The sequence below is a fragment of the Hevea brasiliensis genome, chromosome 1 (genome assembly GCF_030052815.1).
Source record: "Hevea brasiliensis isolate MT/VB/25A 57/8 chromosome 1, ASM3005281v1, whole genome shotgun sequence".
Taxonomy (NCBI): domain Eukaryota; kingdom Viridiplantae; phylum Streptophyta; class Magnoliopsida; order Malpighiales; family Euphorbiaceae; genus Hevea; species Hevea brasiliensis.
Window position 1 is genome coordinate 28,252,326 of NC_079493.1, and position 22,563 is coordinate 28,274,888.

Consider the following 22,563-nt stretch of genomic DNA (forward strand, 5'->3'; position numbering starts at 1 on the left):
CAAATTGAATCGAACCGAATCGAACCGAATCGAAATCAAAGGAAACCGAACCGAACCTAAAGATTTTTGAGTTTTGATTTCTAATTTTTTTTGTTTTTTTGTTTTTATTATTTAGATTTAATGTTAAAAATATGAAATTTTATAAATTTCGGTTTGATCGGTTTAAAACCGAACCGAACCGAAATTTATCAGTTCGATTCGGTTCGGTTTTTTCCTATCAATCGGTTCGGTTCGGTTTTTAAAATTTTTGATTTTTGATTTTCGGTTTTATCGGTTCGGTTCGGTTCAGAACCGAACCGACCATTTGCACACCCCTACTCTTTAACACCTTTTCCAAGTATAGACTTTGGGATAAACCAATTATTCTTTTCGCTCTATCTCTATAGATGCGAATCCCAAGAATATAGGTTGCCTCCCCTAAGTCTTTCATGGAGAATGTATTTGACAACCATACCTTTATAGTCGTCAACATACCTGTGTCATTACCCATCAGTAGTATGTCATCCACATATAAGACAAGGAAAGTGATAGCACTGTCACTAACCTTCTTATATACACATGGCTCATCTTCATTTTTGATAAAACCAAAGGATTTAATGGCTTCATCAAAACGGATGTTCCAACTCCTCGAAGCTTGTTTCAACCCATAAATGGATCGCTTTAGCTTGCATACCTTGGAACCATCTTAGGATTCAAATCCCCTAGGTTGTTCCATGAAAATGTTTTCTTCAATGTATCCATTGAGAAAAGCTGTTTTGACATCCATCTGCCAAATCTCATAGTATGCAGCTATTGCTAATAAAATCCTAATTGATTTAAGCATGGCAACAGGCGAGAAAGTCTCCTCATAGTCTATTCCTTGCCTTTGGGGAAACCCTTTCGCTACTAGCCTTGCCTTATAGGTCTCTACCTTTCCATCAGAACCAATTTTCTTCTTGAAAACCCATTTGTTCCCTGTAGGTACAATACCTTCAGGTGGGTCAACAAGATCCCAAACTTGATTCTTATACATGGAATCAATCTCGAATTTCATAGCATCAATCCATTTTGAAGAGTCTATATCTGATATAGCTTCTTCATAGGTAAGTGGATCATCTCCATGATCTACTTCTTCATGAGTAGACAACTCTTGTTCTTCTTCATGAAGAAAACCATATCTCACTGGTGGGTGAGATACCCTGGTTGTTCTACGAGGAACAGCTTTAGATGTTTCATCAATGGGTATAGGTTGACTAGATGGATCTATATCCATCTGATCTGTTGGTTGGTCAGAATTCTCCAATTCTAACTCTATTTGCCTTCCTTTGCCTCCTTCTTGAACAAACTGTTGTTCAAGAAATGTGGCATCTCTACTTATCACAACCTTTTGTGAAGTAGGCAAATAAAAATAATATCCAAAACTATCTTTTGGATATCCAACAAATCGACCTCTTTCTGATCTGTTCTCCAATTTATCAGTGTTCAGCTTTTTGATATAAGCTGGACAACCCCAAATCTTAACATGCTTAAGACTTGGTTTTCTTCCATGCCATATCTCATAAGGTGTGGAAGAAACTGATTTTGATGGAATCCTATTCGAATATATAAAGTGATTCTAATGCAAATCCCCAAAAGAGATTGGCATATCAAGATAGCTCATCATACTACGTACCATATCCAATAGGGTACGATTTCTCCTTTCAGATACACCATTCACCGTATGGCGTTCTGGAGGAGTCACCGAGAAACAATGCCATGCTCTCTCAAGTATTCATCAAATTCGATTACTCAAATATTTACCTCCACGATCGATCGAAGAGCTTTAATACTCTTTCTGTTTGATTTTCTACTTGATTTAAATTCTTTGAACTTTTCAAAGGATTCATGTTTGTATTTCATCAAATACAAATACCCAAACCTTGATTTATCATCGATAAAGGTAATAAAATAATGAAAGCCCTCTAGCCATTTCTTTAAGCGGACCACATACATCACTATGTATTAGTTCCAAAATATTTTCACTCTTAGCCCTTGTCCAACAAAGAGTGATCTAGTCATTTTGCCTTGAAGGCAAGATTCACAAGTTGGAGTAGGCTCGAGTCCAATAAGGATAGAATCCCCATTTTCTCCAATTTTGTAATCCTATCTTACGCAACATGACATAACCTTAAGTGCCAAATATATTTTGAACTTGAGTTGGTTTTCACCACGGCATTGCATTCATTTAGATTGCTATACTCGGCTGGAAACACTTTCTTCGGGCAATGGAAACACTTTCCTACCGGCAATGGAAACACTTTCTGTTGGTAGTGGAAACACTTTCCTTGCCTTCATCTTTAGTCTTCTCTCTGTTTAGCTATTTACTTAGAAGGACCAGGAATATGAGGAGTCTTTTTCTTATAGCCCTTCATCTAGTTGGACTTTCCAGAGAAGAAGATGCAATCAAAGCTACCTCTTTTCCTTTATTATGCATCATATTCTTTTGGGCAATAACCAAGATGTTGAGTAATTCGGCTAAGGTGCATTCCTGTTTAGTCATATGGAAATTTGTCACAAAATTCCCAAAAGACTCAGGAAGGGACTGAAGGATCAAATCCGTTTGTAGTTGGAAATCCAGGTTGAAGTCAAGATGTTCCAACTGCTCAATCAGCCGAATCATCTTGTGGACATGATCCCCAAGATTATGTCCCTCAGACATCCTCATACTGAATAGCTTTCTAGATATCTCATACATAGAATTCATTCTGTTCTCACCATATAACTCTTTTAGGTGATTGAGGATCTCACTCGCACTGAGCATGTTCTCATTGTGCTTCTGTAACTCATTACTCATAGAAGCAAGCATGTAACACTTAGCTCTCATATCATGCTCCTTCCACTTGTACATAGTTTCATGTTCCTCTTGTGTGGCCTCTGGAGGTAAGGGAACATGAACTTTTGAATCTAGAACATATCCTATATGTTCAAGGTTCAGACAAGTTTCAAATTTCTTAGCCAATCGCATGATTAGGTCTGTCAACCCGTTGTGATCAAGTATGCTTGCAAGGATATTGGATGGTGGTGGTTGTTTTGTGCTCATTTTTATCGAAAATTAATCGCAGAAAATAACCAGATTAATTAGTAAATGTATCAAGTAATTAACCAAAATGATTATGGTCTTTTAATCAAATTGGTCCTCCCACTAACTTAGCGAATCTTACACTTCCAAAGTAGAAAACGGAAATCCTAGTTGGATGGATTTCTAGTGGTGATTGAATTCTTATAATTCTATTGATCATCCTCAGTACATCCATTATTGGAATTACAATAAATTATAAGTGAGCAACTCCTTGCCCATCACATCTCATGTGAGGTTCAATCCTTTACCTAGCCCCTAATGCTCAAAATCTGTACATCCATTATTGACTTATCTTGCATTAGTTAAGTTGATCCCATTGAGCGATAATTATGCAAATAATTTTAATGTCCTCAGGTACATCCAATATTGGCCACCAAACCATTTACATATTTACAACATCTCATGCTTAACAATTATTCTTAAGAAAATCTCTTAAATTAATTGCATCTCATGCAACTATTTAAAATTTCTTAAAATAATTGCCCCAATGGAGGGCTTATGTTATAATTACTTTAATTATAGCATTTCCAACTTAATCATTTGTTTGGAAGATTTTATAGCCATCCTAATTACTATTAAGGTCTCACTTTGCACATTATCCATTTAGCATGCATATATCATATAATTGCATACATTCCCATACATCTCATGCATTCATGGATAAGCAAAAAATATGGTATGATCATGGACTTTATAAGGGATTCAATTGAGCCACCAAGAATTGAATCAGTGCTTTCCTAGGTGCATTTCATTCATTCATTTTACAAGAGTTGCTGAAGGAGTACATAATCAACACTTGATATTGAATTCCTCCCACTTGTCCCACCAATGCTCTTGACCTCCTTGAACTTCTTGCAATCCAATATTACATAGTAATCCTTGGCATACCAAGGCGAATTTACAAGAACTTAAATAAATGAAATTACAACCCAAAAATATTACAAACTTAATAATACATGCCCAAAATAAATTAAAATAAATTAATTAATTTACAATCCCAAAGAAACATAAAAGAAATAAATCCAATCATATTGGTCTTTTATAGTCCATGATCATCCATCATGCATATCACTATTTAACAATTAAATAAAACATACATACTTAAATTAAATTGAATATCTCATATTCAACTTAAAAATTTAGATTTGAATATGATTCAAATAAATTTAAAAATTCAGATTTGAATCTCATTCAAACAAATTTAAAAATTCAGATTTGAATCACATTCAAACAACTTCAAAAATTCAGATTTAAATCACATTTAAACATTTTTAAAAAATCAGATTTGAATCATATTCAAATATTTTTTAAAAAATCAGATCTGAATTTTATTGAATCAATTTTAAAAAATCAGATTTAAATATGATTCAAACAACTTTAAAAATTCAGATTTGAATCACATTCAAACAACTTTTAAAATTCAGATTTGAATCACATTCAAACAATTTTTAAAATTCTGATTTGAATCATAATTTAATTGTGTGATTAAAACAACTAATTAAACACTTTAATTAGTCAAAGAATAGGCCTTAGATCATACAACAATTGCAGAATTAAAAGCCAAACCTTGAACCACCCAAGGAACCATTGTTGCCGCCACCAATGGTGGCTTCACCATGTGTGACGCCACACCTCATGATCCAACCAGCAATGAATCTCTTGATCTCATGATCAAACACACAATTAAATTATATAATCAACAATCTAAATGGCAAATATAGTGGCTCACGATACCAATTGAAGGCAGGCGTGAAAAACACAAGATTATACCATTGAATTCAAAAATTTTCACCTAGGGTCACATGCCCCATGCAAGATTGATTTTTATCTATTTGATTTCAATGATAAACAACCTCTTAAAACTCTTTTAATATGTTTTGGATCTGTATTTGCCATTTATGATTTTAAAATTAATCAGATTATTTTTTGAACCATAGATTTAATCAAGAACGATTACACTAACCTCTTGATGTCTTTGCGCTTTGAGATTCGTCTTGAGGACACGGATGTTGTCCCTCTAGCTTGTCCACACCAAGAACACCTATGGCAGCCCTTGAATAGCTTCTAAAGCTTTTTCTATTAATTAGAAAATCAAGTTCTGCCTTTTAAGAGATTAGAGATGTAAACAGGACACTAGAAACAATTTCTAGTGTTCTTAATTCAAGAGATTGATGGCTAATCTCTTTGAATTGATGAGAGATGAAGAGAAATAGCTGGAGAGGCTCAAAGTGGCGTGACAATTGAGAGGAGAGGCTGCTGGTTATGTTTTCTTTTCACAACCACACTTAAATAGCTAGGTTAACACATTAAACCCTAGCCACATGTCACCTTTTGATTAGCTCTAGGTTTAAGTGACCCAATCACATTGTGCCAAGTGTCAAACCTATATTTAATCTTGATTTTAATCATCTTACACGATTAAAAAACATTTGGCAAGCTTATGTGTTATGCCACGTGTCACACTGTGAAATGACCAAAATGTCCCTGTGTCTTAATTTTGAGTTCTTAACCCAAAATAATTATTTTCTTCTTCTAATTAATTTATATCAAATATAAATTAATTAATTAATTAATCTCTATTAATTAATTTCTCATCAATTAAATTCATATTTAAACACTTTAAATATAAATTTAATTTATACTACACATCCAATAATCTAGATTTGGTTTCAAGTCATGCTAGGGACTTTGCAATTTAATTGCAAGCCAAATCTATTTAATTAATCAATTAAACTCTTTAATTAATTAATTAAATCATATTTAAATAGGTGATAACTTGTGTATGTGTGTGACTTACTAGGCTCATCACTAATTGGCAATGAGACATGATATCAACTCTTAATATCATCAGAATTCTTTCTTACCATAAATGATTTCTCTAAATCATTTTATGAACCTCATAGACCATGGTTAACACCTAGCATAGCATGCCATGGCCACCCAATTAGTAATAAGATTTACCTTAAATGAACCTATAATCATATGTTACCATGCACTAGAATCTCTCTGTTACAAAATCCCAACTCAAGCTGGAGTCATGGTTTATGTCAAACTCCATTTGCTATGAATATTATGTTCTCTTTTAATTCCAGTTCTTGATTAAAAGATTTTTCTCATCAGAAACTCTTTTCTGAATAAATCTATATGTCCTGGCCAGGAACTTGAAACATCAAGAACAATTAAATGAACATAGGATTTTATCTCTATTTACTTAGAGGAATAGATTCCTTCTTGATCAACACCTACCTCCATATATAACTAGCAGGAGCCAACACATGCCCATATACCCATACATAGTACAAGTATGAAAGCAGTATCAAACTCAAACTACCTATATACAAGATAACTGTGCTATCTCAGGCCTAAAGATTATATGCACTGATATGATTTATGACAAAACATTGACAAGAGTAAACTCCATGTGCTTGTCATAAGTGTCACTGGTTCGGCCTACTTATCATTTATAAGTGCCTATCAAGTTTGTTATATGGCATGAGACTCACCATTCCATCTTATTTATATCTCATATAAATAACTTGGGAACAAACATTAATACAATCTTTCTGGATAAGTCATGTCCTTATTATGAAGTATCCTCGATTGTGAACCTATTTATGATACTTTGTGCTAGAAATATTGTCACTCATATTCTTAACAACTTAAGAATAATATTTCTAACAAAATATCAATGGACCTTTTCTATTACACATAAATATATTATGTAAACGGAAAAGTGGAAATGCCTTTTATTAATAAAAATATGTACAAGATACATACTAAATGATATACTCTAGGGCATACTACTAACAGTATGTACCTAATAGATACCCTCTTTTGTTCTAACACATTCCATAAGATCTCTCTTGGAACACTATCATAAGCCTTCTCCAAATCAATAAAAACCATGTGTAGATCTTTCTTCACATCTCTATATTTCTCCATCAAGCTTCTAATGAGAAAGATCGCTTCCATAGTTGAACGAAAGGTCAAGAAAACAAATTGATTGAGAGAGATAGAAGTATCATGACGTAGTCGATGCTCCACAACTCTCTCCCACAACTTCATAGTATGGCTCATGAGTTTAATTCCCCTATAGTTTGAGCAACTCTGTATGTCTCCCTTATTTTTAAAAATAGGTACTAAAATACTCTTCCTCCATTCATCAGACATTTTTTTTGAGTTTAGAATCTTATTAAATAATTTAGTTAACCATGCCACTCCCATATCTCCCAAATACTTCCACACTTCAATTGGTATTTCATCGGGTCCACAGGCTTTACCCACTTTCATTCTCTTAAGTGCTTCCTTTACTTCTAAAGATCGAATCCTTCTAGTATAATTTACATTCTTTCATTGTTCTATAATCTATATTCACGCTATTACCATTTTGACTATTATTAAAGAGATCATTAAAATAATTTCTCCATCTTTCTTTAATGTCCTCATCTTTCACCAACACTTTTCCTTCTTTATCCTTAATGCACCTAACTTGATTGAGATCTTGACATTTTCTTTCTCTCATACTTGCTAATCTATAAATATCTTTTTCCCCTCTTCAGTTCCAAGTTTCTCATATAACTTTTCAAAGGCCTGTGCTATTGCTTGACTAACTGCATTTTTTACCTCTTTCTTTGCTATCTTGTACTGTCCATATGCCTCATTATTATCACATTTAGGTAATTTCTTATACCATTCCCTTTTTCTCTTCACTATCTTTAGTATTTCCTCATTCCACCACCATCTCTCTTTTGAGAATGGTCTATGTCCTTTAGACTCTTCAAGTACTTTTCTAGCTACTTCTCTAATCTTTGAAACCATCTGTATCCACATATCATTGGCCTCCAGATCTAACTTCCATGCTTCAGACTCGAGAAGCCCATTTTTGAACTTCACTTGCTTTACTCCTTTGAACTCCCACCACTTTGTTCGAGCTACACTATTTCTTCTAACCTTACTTGAATTGTTCCTAAACTTGACATCCAAGACCACCAACCTATGTTGACTTGTTAAAGCCTCTCCTGGAATGACCTTGCAATCCTTGCATAGAGCTCTATTTGTCTTCCTGGTTAAGAGGAAGTCGATTTGGCTTCTATGTTGCCCACTTTTGAAAGTAACTAAATGTGACTCTCTTTTTATAAAGTAGGTATTTGCTAGTATTAGGTCGTATGCCATAGCAAAATTCAGGATATTTTTTCCCTCCTCATTTCGACTGCCAAAACCAAAACCTCCATGAACATTCTCATAACCTTGCCTATCACTTCCTACATGTCCATTCAAATCTCCACCAATGAAAACATTCTCTTCATTCGGTATGCTTTGCATTAAATCATCCATATCTTCCCAAAACCTTTGTTTACTCTCACCATATAGTCATATTTGTGGGGCATAAGCAATAAATATATTTATTTTTTCTACTTCTAGTACTAGCTTTACCAGATAATTCTATCTCCTACTCTTTTCACCTACTCTCTGCATCTTTCAATGTTCGTTTATGATTATACCCACTCAGTTCTTATTTCTCTCCTTTCAGGTAAACCACGGTTTGTACCTGAATTACCCACTTCCTTACTTTTCTCCCCTACCCATTTAGTCTCCGAATGCAAGCAATATTCACCCTTCTCCTTTCCAAGGTATCCACAAGCTCCATTAATTTTCTGTAAGTGATCCAACATTCCAAGTACCAACCCCGATCCTCCTCCTATCCTGCTCCTTCCTAATTGGTCTCCTTCATGATATCTTCTATTGTTTTCTATATCTATCTTGTGTTCTGCTCCACTATTTGTTCTACTATCCATCCTATGGACTAACTTCTTTACCCACACCGTCCATGATGTGGGAACCCTTGCTCACTTAACACCACACCGCACAGCATGGCGCGTCGCTTTCGGTGAACGCCCTACACCCTTGCATATTTATCACTACACCCGGACTCCGATGTAGCGCGTCGTTAGTAGAGGACGCCCCAACGTTTATATCATTTGAATCCATATCATAGGGTGTGACGAAATTTTTACGCTGGTTGTCACCTACCGCAACCCTCCTCCTTTACCCGGGCTTGGGACCGGCTAAGCGCAAACTACTTAGGCGGAGTTATTTAAAATATAAAATATATAATAAAATTTATTTATTAAATATATAATCACCGAATACACAAGGTAATTATTTTGTTTGAATTGGTCCTCCAATAACATTTATGAATAGACAAGTTAACATTGACTTGCTACAAAAATTAGATGTTGATGATGACAATGGAGCAGAAGTAAAATTATAAAAAATTATAAATCAAATATTATAAATTCTAAATAATTATAATTTATATATTAATTAATAAAATTTAATTATTTTAATTATTAAATTAAAAGTAATCAAATTAATAAATATAAACCAAAAAATTTTCAAAATTATTAAGTAAATCAAATGAAATTAAATATCCTCTTATTAAAATAATTAAATTTTATCGTTTGAAAATAACAGATGCACTTGCACTGCAGTTGAGGTTAAAACCTGACCCACGTAGCAATCAAGACAAGTCCCCAAATGTCACCCCTGAGTACCCCACTATTAAATAGGGTGGAAATTTCAGACGCGTCACCAGTCGCACTACAAAGTAGGGTAGAAAATTTCGACATGGACCACGCGGCATGAAAATAAAAGATTTGAGTTTGATTTATTTGTATTTATATCAAAATTATATTAATTTATTTAATAATTATGTTATATTATAAGTTGACTAGTTAATTTATTTTTATATATTATAATACATTTTATCTAACGTATTTTAACTCATCAATTTATTAAATTCATTTTGCCTTATCAACCTCTTCTCATCCGTTGACTCACAATTATATTAATAGAATATGATAAATTAGTAAATATAAATTTAATTATTTATTATATTAAAACTTTGTTATAGTTAATTTTTATTTTTTTATTAAAATTTATTTAATTTCTTAATTTATATAGTAAGTTAAGAATTATATTATTTTACAAGTATTTATTTTTTAAAAATATTTTCTTAAAATATTAATTAGATAATTACTGACGTATCACCTATTTATTTAAGAGGAATTTAAATTTAATCCCTGAATTTTATTTTATATTATACTTTTATCCTTAAATTTTAAGAAACGAATTATTTATCCACACACTAAATAATCTCTCAACAAAATAAAGTTTAAAATACCTTAATAAAAATGATAATAATACTCTTTTTAACAAATTAAGTGTATCCTGGAATTTTAACACACTTCAAAATGCAAATAAAATTGAGCCAAACCAACCCAAATAGTTCAATTAGGAGGAACATGCGATTATATGACATCAGAAGTTTCAATAGACTGGAATGAAGGATGAACAAGTTCCCAATACCAATTTCACCAAGCCCATTCAGTCAAAATATACAGCATCTGATTCATCTCACATTATGAAATAAATAGCTCTTCTAACAATACAAAAATTTATTGAACAGAGACCTACTAAGGATGGCAAAGCTTCAATTTTCAGACTGTCCAAAATACCTGCCAGAAATTGTGGCAAGAATATTCAGCATTACAACCTCATCATCAAGTTCAGACTTTGCAGCTCGCAAGCTAGCACACTTACGGAGGAGGCTTCGAAGAGCAGCACTAGTGTCAGCGTCTAATGGAGTATCAACTGCTGCGCATAAAGCAAAGAGCCATACACAATCATTTTTTGACAGCATGCTCATGGTTTCTACCGAGTTTATGCGTTTCCTCAGCACTGATGCTCGTGCTACAGAATCCATTGCTAAAATTGCAGACAATGTAGGGCAGTTGCATGAAGAATCGCTGATAGAACTTTTAGGAGAGTTGTCCTGAGAATATGCTAATATTTTACTGTCTTCAGCATTTCCTACAGATAACGGGTCAACTGCGTTACTGAGGCAGGAAACATCAAGCACCTTATTGGAATGGACTTCATCTGTTCTGAGGTTATTAAACTTTTCAAGAATAACACTTTCAGCAAGCTGAGGGGAGGAAGTGTTCTGCTCATTAACAATAACCATGGATTGCAGTTTACATGAACTTTCAGACCTGGAAGCTTCATTGCAGGACAAAAACTGAGATAACGTGAAAACACAGAAGAAAATTAAGTTAATTCTAATAATATGAAATTATACAGCAAAGAAGCACTGTTCCATCATTTCAATCAAACAAACCAATTGAAAATTCAAGCCAATTGAATATAAGGTAAAATTAGGGTCAGAACCATACCATCCGTAACTCTGAAAAATCAGCAAGAAATGCATCCTCCCATTGCTTCAACGGCTTTAAATTTTCTGGGCACTTTGCAATCTCAGGAATCTGAGGCATATAAACACTTTGTTCTTTACTAACTTTACTCCTATCAAGCTTGGCCACTTTAACTTTTGGAATATTCGCAGCTTCCCACCTAAACATAGGAAGCAAGAAAATCAGCTTGATGCCAAATGCCAAATTACACTTAAGCTTCTGCTAATATTCCTTTAGATAGTCCTAAAGCTAATGCAAAATGCACGTAAATCTCAAACTTCAAAATAGTAGAGTTAAACAACTGATTGTTGCCTTATGTTTAATTTTGATATTTTAACAAGAGATAACAAGCAAAAAGATACAGATACTTCACAATCCTAGCTCTACAATATTTTCCATTGCATTTCAATTGAAGTTCCAAAAAATGGACCTGTTTCCATAACATCCATGATTTATATATATTCAATATGTCTGAACACATGGTTTGATTTAAAACAGTGTTCAAAATAAAAACTAAACTAACCATAGCAGCAGGTTCAGTTCAGTTACTCAACATATTGAGGGTTATAAATTATAATGCAATGAGTAAAATAAACCCAACTTTAATCCCAACTAATTGAGTTCAGATGTATGCACTCAAGAATGATGATGCCACAACAGATAAAACTCTTTGCATGGTTAAAACTCACACTGTCACCTCCTTTAAATCTCCAATTATGCAAGTCATAATGCCAAATGAAGTCACCTTCCATTCTTTTCTTTTATTCTCATACAAGTTTTGTTCCATTGAATAAAGATCTCCATCTTATAATTAGGTCATCAAGTACATGGATGCCGTCCAGAAAAAGAAAAGCACATCTCTGCTCACATATTTCAACCTTAACTAGATAAGCGATACTTACCTAAACATACCAAAAAACCTGGTGATATTTGTTAAAACCCAATAATGCGTCAATCAATCTTCTAATTTCATATAAGAGGCTTAAAATTTGCTTATGTTGTGTTTGGATGCAAAAGACTTGAAATAAGAGATTTTGATTTGATTTTAGTTTAAACTATGTGAATAAAGGTTCTCATTGTTTACATATATTTATGAATAAATATTTGATTTATAAATGTAGTTAAGAAATCATTTGAAGTGAATTTGAAATAATCCATTCTAATAAGATATTTCAAATCCCCACTTAAATAAGATTTTTTTTTTCTTTATGAACTTAATCAATAGAGAAAGGGGGAAGTAGTATCAAAAGAACTACATTTTTTTAGATATTGATTGAGAATTGGTTTCAAACAAAGCTGATTGGTGAAAAAGATCCATATAGCCGATCCCAACTAGTTTGGGATTAAGGCTCTGTTTTTATTGTTGTTTTGTGTTTATGAACTTGATCTAAATTAATGACTACTCAATTGGAGAAAACTTTGTATTATCAAATTCAAATCTGACATTTAAAATTTTTTGACCTTTAATAAGTTCTATGGACACATAAAGGTGTATAGATTGTGACTAATGGGTTTTTTTTTCCAATTTAAGGGTTTTAGGGTGAATAAGAAAGCATAAATTATTGTATCATTTGCATCCAGTGAGAAAATTTTCATGTAACATCATTTATGATTGACTTGATGATGGGATAAAATAAGTGTTTTTGGCTTCATGATGATTTTCTGTGAATGGTTTGTTTAGATGGACTCATTTAATTGATATTCAACAAAGATTTACAAAGTCCTTCCATTATAGTATAGGCTTTTGTTTGTTAGTTTGTTTCGTCTAGGCAGATTTTTTTCCTCCTATTATCATCTGCTTTAATTTTCTTAATTGACCAATTTCTTTTTCATCAGAAGAATATATCATTGAGTCTTTTCTTCCCTCCATTGTTTAACCACTTCACACCATTACAAGTTATGCATCTACCACCAAAGGTGAATTAAGAAGTTGTAAACCGAAAAGTCAAGTAGTGTGGCTGAAAGTATTGCTCACATTGTTAGATATGGGAAACGTCTTAATGTTGAGGACACTTGCAACTGCAACATGAAACTAGTCATGAATTACAAAAAGTAATCTACATCATGAGATTTTGTATTAACTGCAGTTCTGCTCCAGCAACAACTACAGCAAGAATAAACAAATAACATCTCCAAACAAGCACAATCAAAAATAAGAAACTGATAAATGTACAAGGAAAAATATTGAGCCTTGATTATACAGAACAATGTTCCCATGTCAGATACTTTTTCAGACACCAAAATCACTAGGAAACTTCAAAAAACTTTCCCTTTATTTTATTTTATTTTCCAAATTTGGGAAATTTCAAGGAAACTTTTAGAAAACTAGACAGGTTAATTTACAATTCACTTTTAAAAATTTATGTTCTTAAGGGAAAAAGGATTGAGAAATAGAATAAAAAGAAACCAAAATTTTTATTTTGACAATTTACACAAAGGTGAAACTAGAACTCTCCTTATTGAAGAATAACACAAGATATTAAATTTATTAAGGCTAAGTGCAATACGAAATTTTGTTGAAGATTTGGGATTATATTAAGATTATTGCAGTGTAAAATTGAAGTAACTATAAACAAAAAAAAATATATTTTTTTAATACGATGTTTCCCAGCATTTCCTGTATTACATTTTCAGAAAATGTCATATCAATATATCATGTTGTGTCACTTCTTTTTTCCAGGTTTGTGGTACTTAACCTGCAATACTGATATACTTACTATGACAAGGAATAGCAATTCAAGTTGATAGGTTGTATTCGTTAGTGTACTGTCAATACACAACACGAATAATATTAGGTCGATACAAACACGACATGATTAATTTGATCATAAACACAACCCTTTTAATATATGGCTTACATGACACAACACACACAACATGATTAGTATTAAATTGTGCCGGGTTAATTTGACATGACTCAACCCATTTAGCACGCTTTGACACGACTCAACATAACTCATTTGACATATTTGACACATCTAACAACTTTAATCATTATAAAACATCTAACATGAAATTTAAACATTAATTTTAACAATGTATATATTTAATAATATATAAAAATATGGAATCTAATATCAAACAAGCAAGCGATATTTCACACGCGCGCGCGTGTGCGCACACACTAATATATAAAAATATGGAATCTAATATCAAACAAGCAAGTGATATTTCACACACACACGCACGCGCACGCGCACAACACACACACACACACACACACAAAATTGTCAATTTGTTACATAAAATCACAACACACACACACACAATTTTCTATTTGTTACATAAAATCACAAACACTCACACACACACACACACACACACACACATAATTTTCAATTTGTTATATAAAATCACAACACACACACACACAATTTTCAATTTGTTACATAAAATCACAACACACACACATAATTTTCAATTTATTACATAAAATCACAACACACAAACATAATTTTCAATTTCTTACATAAAATCACCACACACACACTCTGAAAATTTGTTACATAAAATCACACACGCACACACACAAAATCACAACAAACACACATAATTTTCAATTTGTTACATAAAATTACAACACACACACACACATACACACACACACACACACACATAATTTTCAATTTGTTACATAAAATTACAACACACACACAAACACACACACACACACACATAATTTTCAATTTGTTACATAAAATCACCACACACATACACACACACACACACACACACACACACTCTGAAATCACAACACACACACATAATTTTCAATTTGTTACATAAAATCACAACACACACACACACACACATAAATTTTAATTTATTACATAAAATCACAACACACACACATAATTTTCACACACAAAATCACAACACACACATAATTTTCAATTTGTTACATAAAATCACAACACACACACATAATTTTCACACACAAAATCACAACACACACATAATTTTCACACACAAAATCACAACACACACATAATTTTCAATTTGTTACATAAAATCACAACACACACACACACACACACACACACACACACACATAATTTTTAATTTGTTACATAAAATCACAACACACACACATAATTTTCAATTTGTTACATAAAATCATAACACATACACACACACACACACACATAATTTTCAATTACACACACACACACACACATAATTTTCAATTTGTTACATAAAATCACAAACTAAATGAGTCTTGATAAAGGAAATTAACAAATAAAATATAAAATACAAACCAACTAAAATAAAGTAACAAATCCCCAATATAATACGTAATTAATAACCAAATGCTTGTCTAGCAAAATAAAGAATCAAAATAGGTCATCACAAGTCAAATCGGGCTAGCAAGTCACGAGTCTACTTGTGACATGAATGATAAAGCGAGTCATAAACGTATCAAAACAGGTTAGCAGATCAACTCAAGACAAAACATGATTATTGGCATATCATAAGCGGGTTGACATCATTTTAACACAAACATGAATAAGCCCAATCCTAACCTTTTATTTTTTAGTCATGTCTAAAATCAAAACCTCTAACCATGACCTTATCTGTCACCTCTTCTGATCACAAGTTTCATGATGTACTTGGAGTTCCTTCAACTTCCAATTTATATCACTTCTAACACTATTCTAAACCTGATGCACACATTGAACCTCATAATTTGGGTTAAGTGAATCAAACACAAATTGATTTTCTCAAACCCATATATTTGGAAGAATAAAGGGTTAGCGTTTGGTAAATTGAAATTGGTGCAGCTTGCCAATTCATCTATGCAGAAAGACTCCACTTTAAGTGCTCCACTTACAATAACTAAAATATCCCCAACTATTTTTTTTTTTTTTTTTTCATTGTATCAAGGACAATATAGAGACTAGAAGTATTGATTTGCAAAATTCTCAATCTAAATATTGAGGATGATTGATTTTCACAAGTGCTCTAGCCCTATCTTACGCAAATAAATTTTTTTTAGGTTATTGGATGTCATAAGATTTTCCTTTTTCATTGTCTAGAACATCAAAATTCATTTGGCAGGAAACTTCCAATCTTTTCCAAGGAAATTATCATCATTAGTTGAAAGAAACAATGCAGAGTTAATTCTTGTCATTCTAAGAGGGATGTTAAATGCACAATAACAATGAGCTCTAAGATCTTTCAGGAGCATTCTCATGGTACAAAAATCTTTTGTGCCCTGAAAAGTCACACAGATGCCACACTAACCTCATCGAGTTCCAAAATTGTAAGTGTATTGATTTGAGAATCAACAAATGCTCAAAATTTACTAGCACATATTTAAACTATACAATTATACTTTTGTATGGTAAGAAAAAATGCATTGGCTAAAGAATTTGACCAAGCTTTCCAAACCTATTCACAATATGGTAATTCTACTTAGGCCTGGCCATGGGCCAGTTCCAGTTTGGAACCAGATCTGAATTGGCAGTTCCGGTTCACTGGGGTATGAACCTGAACTGGCCCCGAAGGTCCTGATTCAGATTCAAGTTCCGGTTTGGTCCGATTCAATCCGGTTTTAATTAAACCCAACGATACATTTTTTTCAAACTTTTTTATTATTTTAAATTAAAAAAAATCCGGTTTTGGCCTGAACTGAGTTGGCTGGTTCAATCACGGTTCAAGTCAACCATGGTTTTGACTGATTCCAATCTGGTTTAAATCAGTCCAGTTCCAGTTCGAGCATTGCCCCTGGCCAGGTCTAATTCTACTCATAGCTTATTCGGTCCTGCATATTATTTTCTTCCAAAAAATTTGTAACTTGCAGACACCAAAACAAAAGGCAAAGTAACACTTCAATAGTCCCCATAATTTAGAAATGGCTCCAGCATACTATTTTACAAGAATGACAAAACATCACTAGCTACAAATAGCTTCAGTCTTGAACTCATAAAATGGAAAAGATTAGCTTAAGAGGCAGCTTAAATAACCCCAATGGTATCAATAGGAAGCATTATTAATTGGTAAGTAACAAGCAAGGATACAGAATGGTACCTGACACGCCTAAGAAATTCCAAACCATCTTCTGGAGGTCCAGAATCAAAATCTGGCTCTCCTTCTACAAGAAAAGCAGGTCTCTGGATGCTAGCATAATCTTTGTCACTGTCCTCTTCTTCACTGCATCCTTCTTCCAAAAAAGTGCTGGCATCTTCACCCCCAATACTCTCACAAGAAGGATCCAAAAGATTCACATTTTCTACCTTACCAGCATCTGTGTTTTCTATTTCATTGTCACCATTCTCAGAAGACACGTCCCCTGAAATTAAGCACAAAAAGTAGAGTTCTTTTCACATGTCTAAAAATAAATGTATTTCAGCCAGAGGGCAGGGATAAACAAAGGTAGAGAGAGAGAGTGGCACATCACAGATGCAAGTACTAGTAAGCAAGTATAAGCATATCATTTCATTCATTTACAAAGCCCTAGCAGAAGCATCATTTCATTGGTCTTGAAATGCAAACAAGTGTCATGGACTGTGCAACAACAGATGTTCCCAAAAACTAAAACCTAGGTTTGTCAACAGAAAAACTTGCCATGTGCAAGAACCATATGAAGTAGCATGAACAAAGCATTACAACAATTATTTGCCTACATATACAGTTCAAGAGATATGTGCTCAATATGTTGCACATTACGACTTTGTAGATTGCTTTAGGTCATTCTTCAATGCACAAAAATACTCAAATGATTCCATCTTCCCCTTGCCGAAACCACACCTGTTCACAACAGAAAATTAACTAATCAAATGGATAAAATCAGAGCTGACTCCAGAAGGGAAGCAAATGACAAAAGAAAGCATTCAGAAATGTCAATGGCCTTTTGCATCTTTATGGGGGAAAATTACCAGGTTTTTATTCTCAAGGAAAAGAATTAGAACAAAGATAAGGGCAAAGGAAGGAAAAGGTAATCAAATTACAGTAAGGAGGAAAACAGATTAGACAAGACATATTCAGAGGAAAAGAAAAGGGTAAGAAGTGGGAAACCAAAGACAAAAATCAAAACACAAGCATCAAGAGTTAAAGTTATGAGATTCTTACGAGGTGCAGCAAAAAGAAAGGGGGACAAAAAATGAGGAAGATAAAGAGAACATTAAAGGGGCAACAGACAACCTTTTTGAAACCTAAACAAGGAAAAAAAGGTTATGGACCTCGATTATTATATGCAGGAGATTCCAATATGTAATCTGCCTTTGACATTGGTTAAAAATTTCAACCCAATGCATATATTTTCACTGCAGCAGATCTCTGCACAAAAGAAAAAGATAGGACATCTCATGGTGGTTGCAGCAAAAACAATATCCACAGTAGCAAAAATCAGCACTACAAAAATCCATAACCTTGACTTTTGTTATCCCCAGAACAACCCCTTTCATGGCTTTTTTTGGCTTTATAGTTATACTACCCCTAAATGCCAATTTTCTAGTCATCCTACAGCACCTAACATTATCTCAAAGGTGCAGCTGATTCACAAGGCAAGTTTTGATAAGGGAAAACATTTGAATGGAAAACAAAGTACATAGGTTAAATAATACCATAGAAATTCATAGCTGTAAATATAACCCTGTTTATGTTAAAAACTTATTAAAACCTAACTAAACCTATAATAAACTTATTTATAGCACTCTCTCTCTCTCTCTCTCTCTCAAAATTTAGCAGCCACACTGACAGATATGTTTCAGTATCAAAGTAGAATTATTGATTTGAACAATCAAAACAGAATGACAAGAGAAAACAAGTTCACAGCATGTCTTCCTCAAACACTAAAAAATGAGGACCCAAACAAAAATAAGAACAAAATCCAAGGTTTAGTAAAAACAAACTAAATAAAAGCCAAACTTTTTAGGAATTTCAAAGGTCTCTTGCCTAAGCATCAGAACATCAATTATCTGAACACAGATGTACTACCTGCTTATCACATCAGCTCAGGTCATAACACATAAGTATCAGGCTCAAATTGAATTTCCTACAGGACTAAACAATTGTCCAACTGTTTGTTCCTCTTTTTTTTAGCATGTACGCAATTTCTGTTTCATAATTACTCTTCCTCGGGACAAAAATTCTATCTTAGCAAAAGTTCTATTTTCTTTTTTGATTGTAAGACATTGAGGTTTAAACTAAATACGCAGCAGAAAAGTACAGCAAATGATTTATGTTTATTTACAACAACACACGGTACACACCATAGTTTATCATTTCAATGAGTTTTTATTTTGATTTTGAAACCGAAAATTCAAGTATACGAGTTCTAATAACATCACAAAGACATGCTCTATACAAAAGACTGTAGAAAGTAACACACAAGAATTGAAATCGTTAAAAGAACAACCAGTAAAATCAAGATGAGGCAAAATGACTTATATATATATATATATATACTCACTGAGAATTCCAGGGGCATCTTCCTTCGTTACAAAGTGCTGTCGAGGATCAAAGTTCATGTGAATGTTCTTCTGTTGCCTTGAGCCTGCCAAGTCATTATACTCCTTTACAACAGCGTCTCCAAGCCCAGTGCATATAACTCTCCACAACTTTCTCTGCTCTACAATGTTCACAAACCGCAGGGTCTCCATCTCCTCCCTCGAGTATTTTCTTATTTGACATCCATTCTTTTGACCACTATTTTGAGCTTCACCAGCTTGGCTTATTTTACTTGCAGCTTTGTCAAAGTCGGTCATTTTCTTTTGTTCGTCACCAACCTCCAGAACCTTTTTCACATCCTTTCCCTTTCTTCGTGGTCGTTTTGCCTTCTTTCCACCAGCTTCTTGTTTCTCATTCTTCTTTCCATTCCCCCCAGAAATCTTTACACAAATATTACCAGTTTTGGGAAGTGGAACCGTTTCAATCAGTGCTGTATCGTCAGTTACTTCAACCTTCAGAGAAGGGCTAACAGACTCATCAATTCCTTTGAGACCCCCCAAGATTCCTGTAGTAGTGTTGAAAGCCGGAACATTTTCGACATGGATTTTGTCTTTAATGATCGAACCAGCATCGAGTTTTGCCAATAATTGCTTCTTTTTGGCTTCCAACAAAGTCTCTGCTTCCGTTTTTTCTTTCGAGAAAAACTCCTCTTTCACTTCAAAGATAGAACCCATTTCAACTTCAATTCCGTTGTACTCTCCTGAGTCTGAGACTCCATGCTTATCAAATACTTCAGCTCCAAAGAAACCCACTTCACTTTTTGCAGAAGCCATGACATCGTTGACAGTCCCTTCAATCTCCCCTTGACTTTTTCCAACACCAGAGACAGAACCCACCACACAATTCTTAGTTACTTGAACCTGCGCACCTAAATTCTCAACCTTTCCTGTAAAAGCTTCAGTGCCCCCTTCACATCCAAAAGACCAAGAAACCAAATCACAAGGAATTATCTTCTCTTCACCAACACAACCTAACATTCCTTGATTCTCTTCAGTACTACCGCCAAGATGTTCAGTGAAAGAGCACTTAACCTTCTTAGGAGAACCGGAACTGGGAATGTCTCGCATGATTTCAAGGTCTTCTTGCGGGGATGAAGCAATCAAAGATGACTCTTTTGAATCCTGTTTCTCTTGCGTAGAGATAGAAGTGGAGGGTTCTTCTTGTTGCCGAAGGAGAGTTTCTTCTATCTCCGTGATTCTCCTCTTGGACGGAACGCATGCATCAGAGTCCACGTCGTCAGCCATCAGAGAGAGAGAGAGAGAGAGAGAGAGAGAGAGAGAGAGAGAGAAGAATCGCTTTGATCCCTGAGATTTGGGAGGACAGTGAGAATAGAAACGAGAGAGAGAAAATGAACAGAGTTGGGGTTTAACATAGAGGGTTTTGCAAGGGCGAATTTTCGCGTTGCTTAATTAGAAATTTTTTAGCGAAATTAGAGAGAAATTAAAAAAAAAAAAATTGATCTTTAAATTTCCTTGGACATGAAACAGGAGAGAAATAGAAATAACCTAAAATATTTTTCTTTTCATGGTGGAGAATGGTGAAAAATTTAGAGAAATTATTATTAAAATATTTTTTATAATATAAATAAAAAAATATAATAAGTATTTTCCTTATATTTTTTTGAGGAGAAATTATATTTTTATTATTTTAATAATTTATTTAAATAATATAAAATAAATTAATTTTTTTCTTTAATTTTTCTACGTTTCCCTTGCCAAGTTAACATCAAATAAAAGGGTAATTTCGCGAGTCATCCAATATGAAATGTTTTTGAAGCTATGCAATGTGAAATGTTAACTCAATAATAAAAAAAATTAAAAAAAATAATTTGTAATTATTTATGACTGATGAAATTTTAAAATAAAATAACTATTTGAATAGTTTTATTTTTAATTGAGTAAATTTTACTTTTCTCATAGCTTAACTAGAAATTTTATAGTGAAACAGTGATTTCATGCCTTTTATATGAAATAATAAGTTGATAAAATTAATATACATAGATATTTACAATTATTTAAGTTTTAAAAAAATAAATCCTTAAATAGTTTTAATTTTGTGAAGGCCACTTATAAATATATATTTATTTTTTATTGATTTGTTATTTTATATAAGCTATCTTATATGAAATAATATTTTCATTTTAAATTTTTATAATTAAGCATTTTTAATATGTGTAAGGAATATGTATGTACTGAATGATTGCCACGTGAAATCTACAAAACACAATAGGGTTACAGTGCTTAGGTCTTTGCTTCATCTAATAATGGTTTGACATTTCTCTCTCTGGTTGATAGAGAAAGAAAGTTCTTTCTGGATTGAGTTTAGTTTATGAGACAGAAGTTCTCTTTCTCTGTCGGTGTTTGTGATCGTTTTCTGCCTTTTTCGGGCAGGGGATGGCTCTCCATCTCTTGTCGAATGTGGGTTTTCTTTTCCCTCCTCTAGATGGGACTGTACATATATGTTTTCGATTGTTTCTTATTGCTTGCAGGTGGTGTTGCTCATGGTGAAGGAAATCTTGCAACCTACGAAGGCTCTTTTTTGGTGCTTAAGTGTTTTTTCTCATTTCTTCTAGGTTATGGGCGTGCGGCTTCTTAAAGTCCTTGCCCTCCTTGTAGTGGCCGACTTTAATAGTATTATATGTGCCAAGAAGATCTGCATAACCCTTTTTTTTGTATGTCCTTAGCACCTCCATGTTCTGTTGCATCTCTTTGGAATAGTTGAATTTTAGAACAGCCCACTTGGTTTCAATTTTAAGGATAAATT

The 22,563-nt window shown here is 33.4% G+C and overlaps 1 protein-coding gene across 1 annotated transcript; it reads right to left on the minus strand.

Moving 5' to 3' along the window:
• Positions 1-10,407: 10,407 nt before the first annotated feature.
• Positions 10,408-21,349, minus strand: LOC110652032 (uncharacterized). The gene is made up of 4 exons (XM_058145238.1): positions 19,763-21,349; positions 17,380-17,641; positions 11,332-11,509; positions 10,408-11,177 (listed from the first exon to the last, which is right to left on the minus strand). The coding sequence occupies exons 1-4, from the start codon at positions 21,042-21,044 to the stop codon at positions 10,590-10,592; spliced, it is 2,310 nt and encodes a 769-aa protein (XP_058001221.1). The 5' UTR covers positions 21,045-21,349; the 3' UTR covers positions 10,408-10,589.
• Between the last annotated feature and the right edge of the window lie 1,214 nt (positions 21,350-22,563).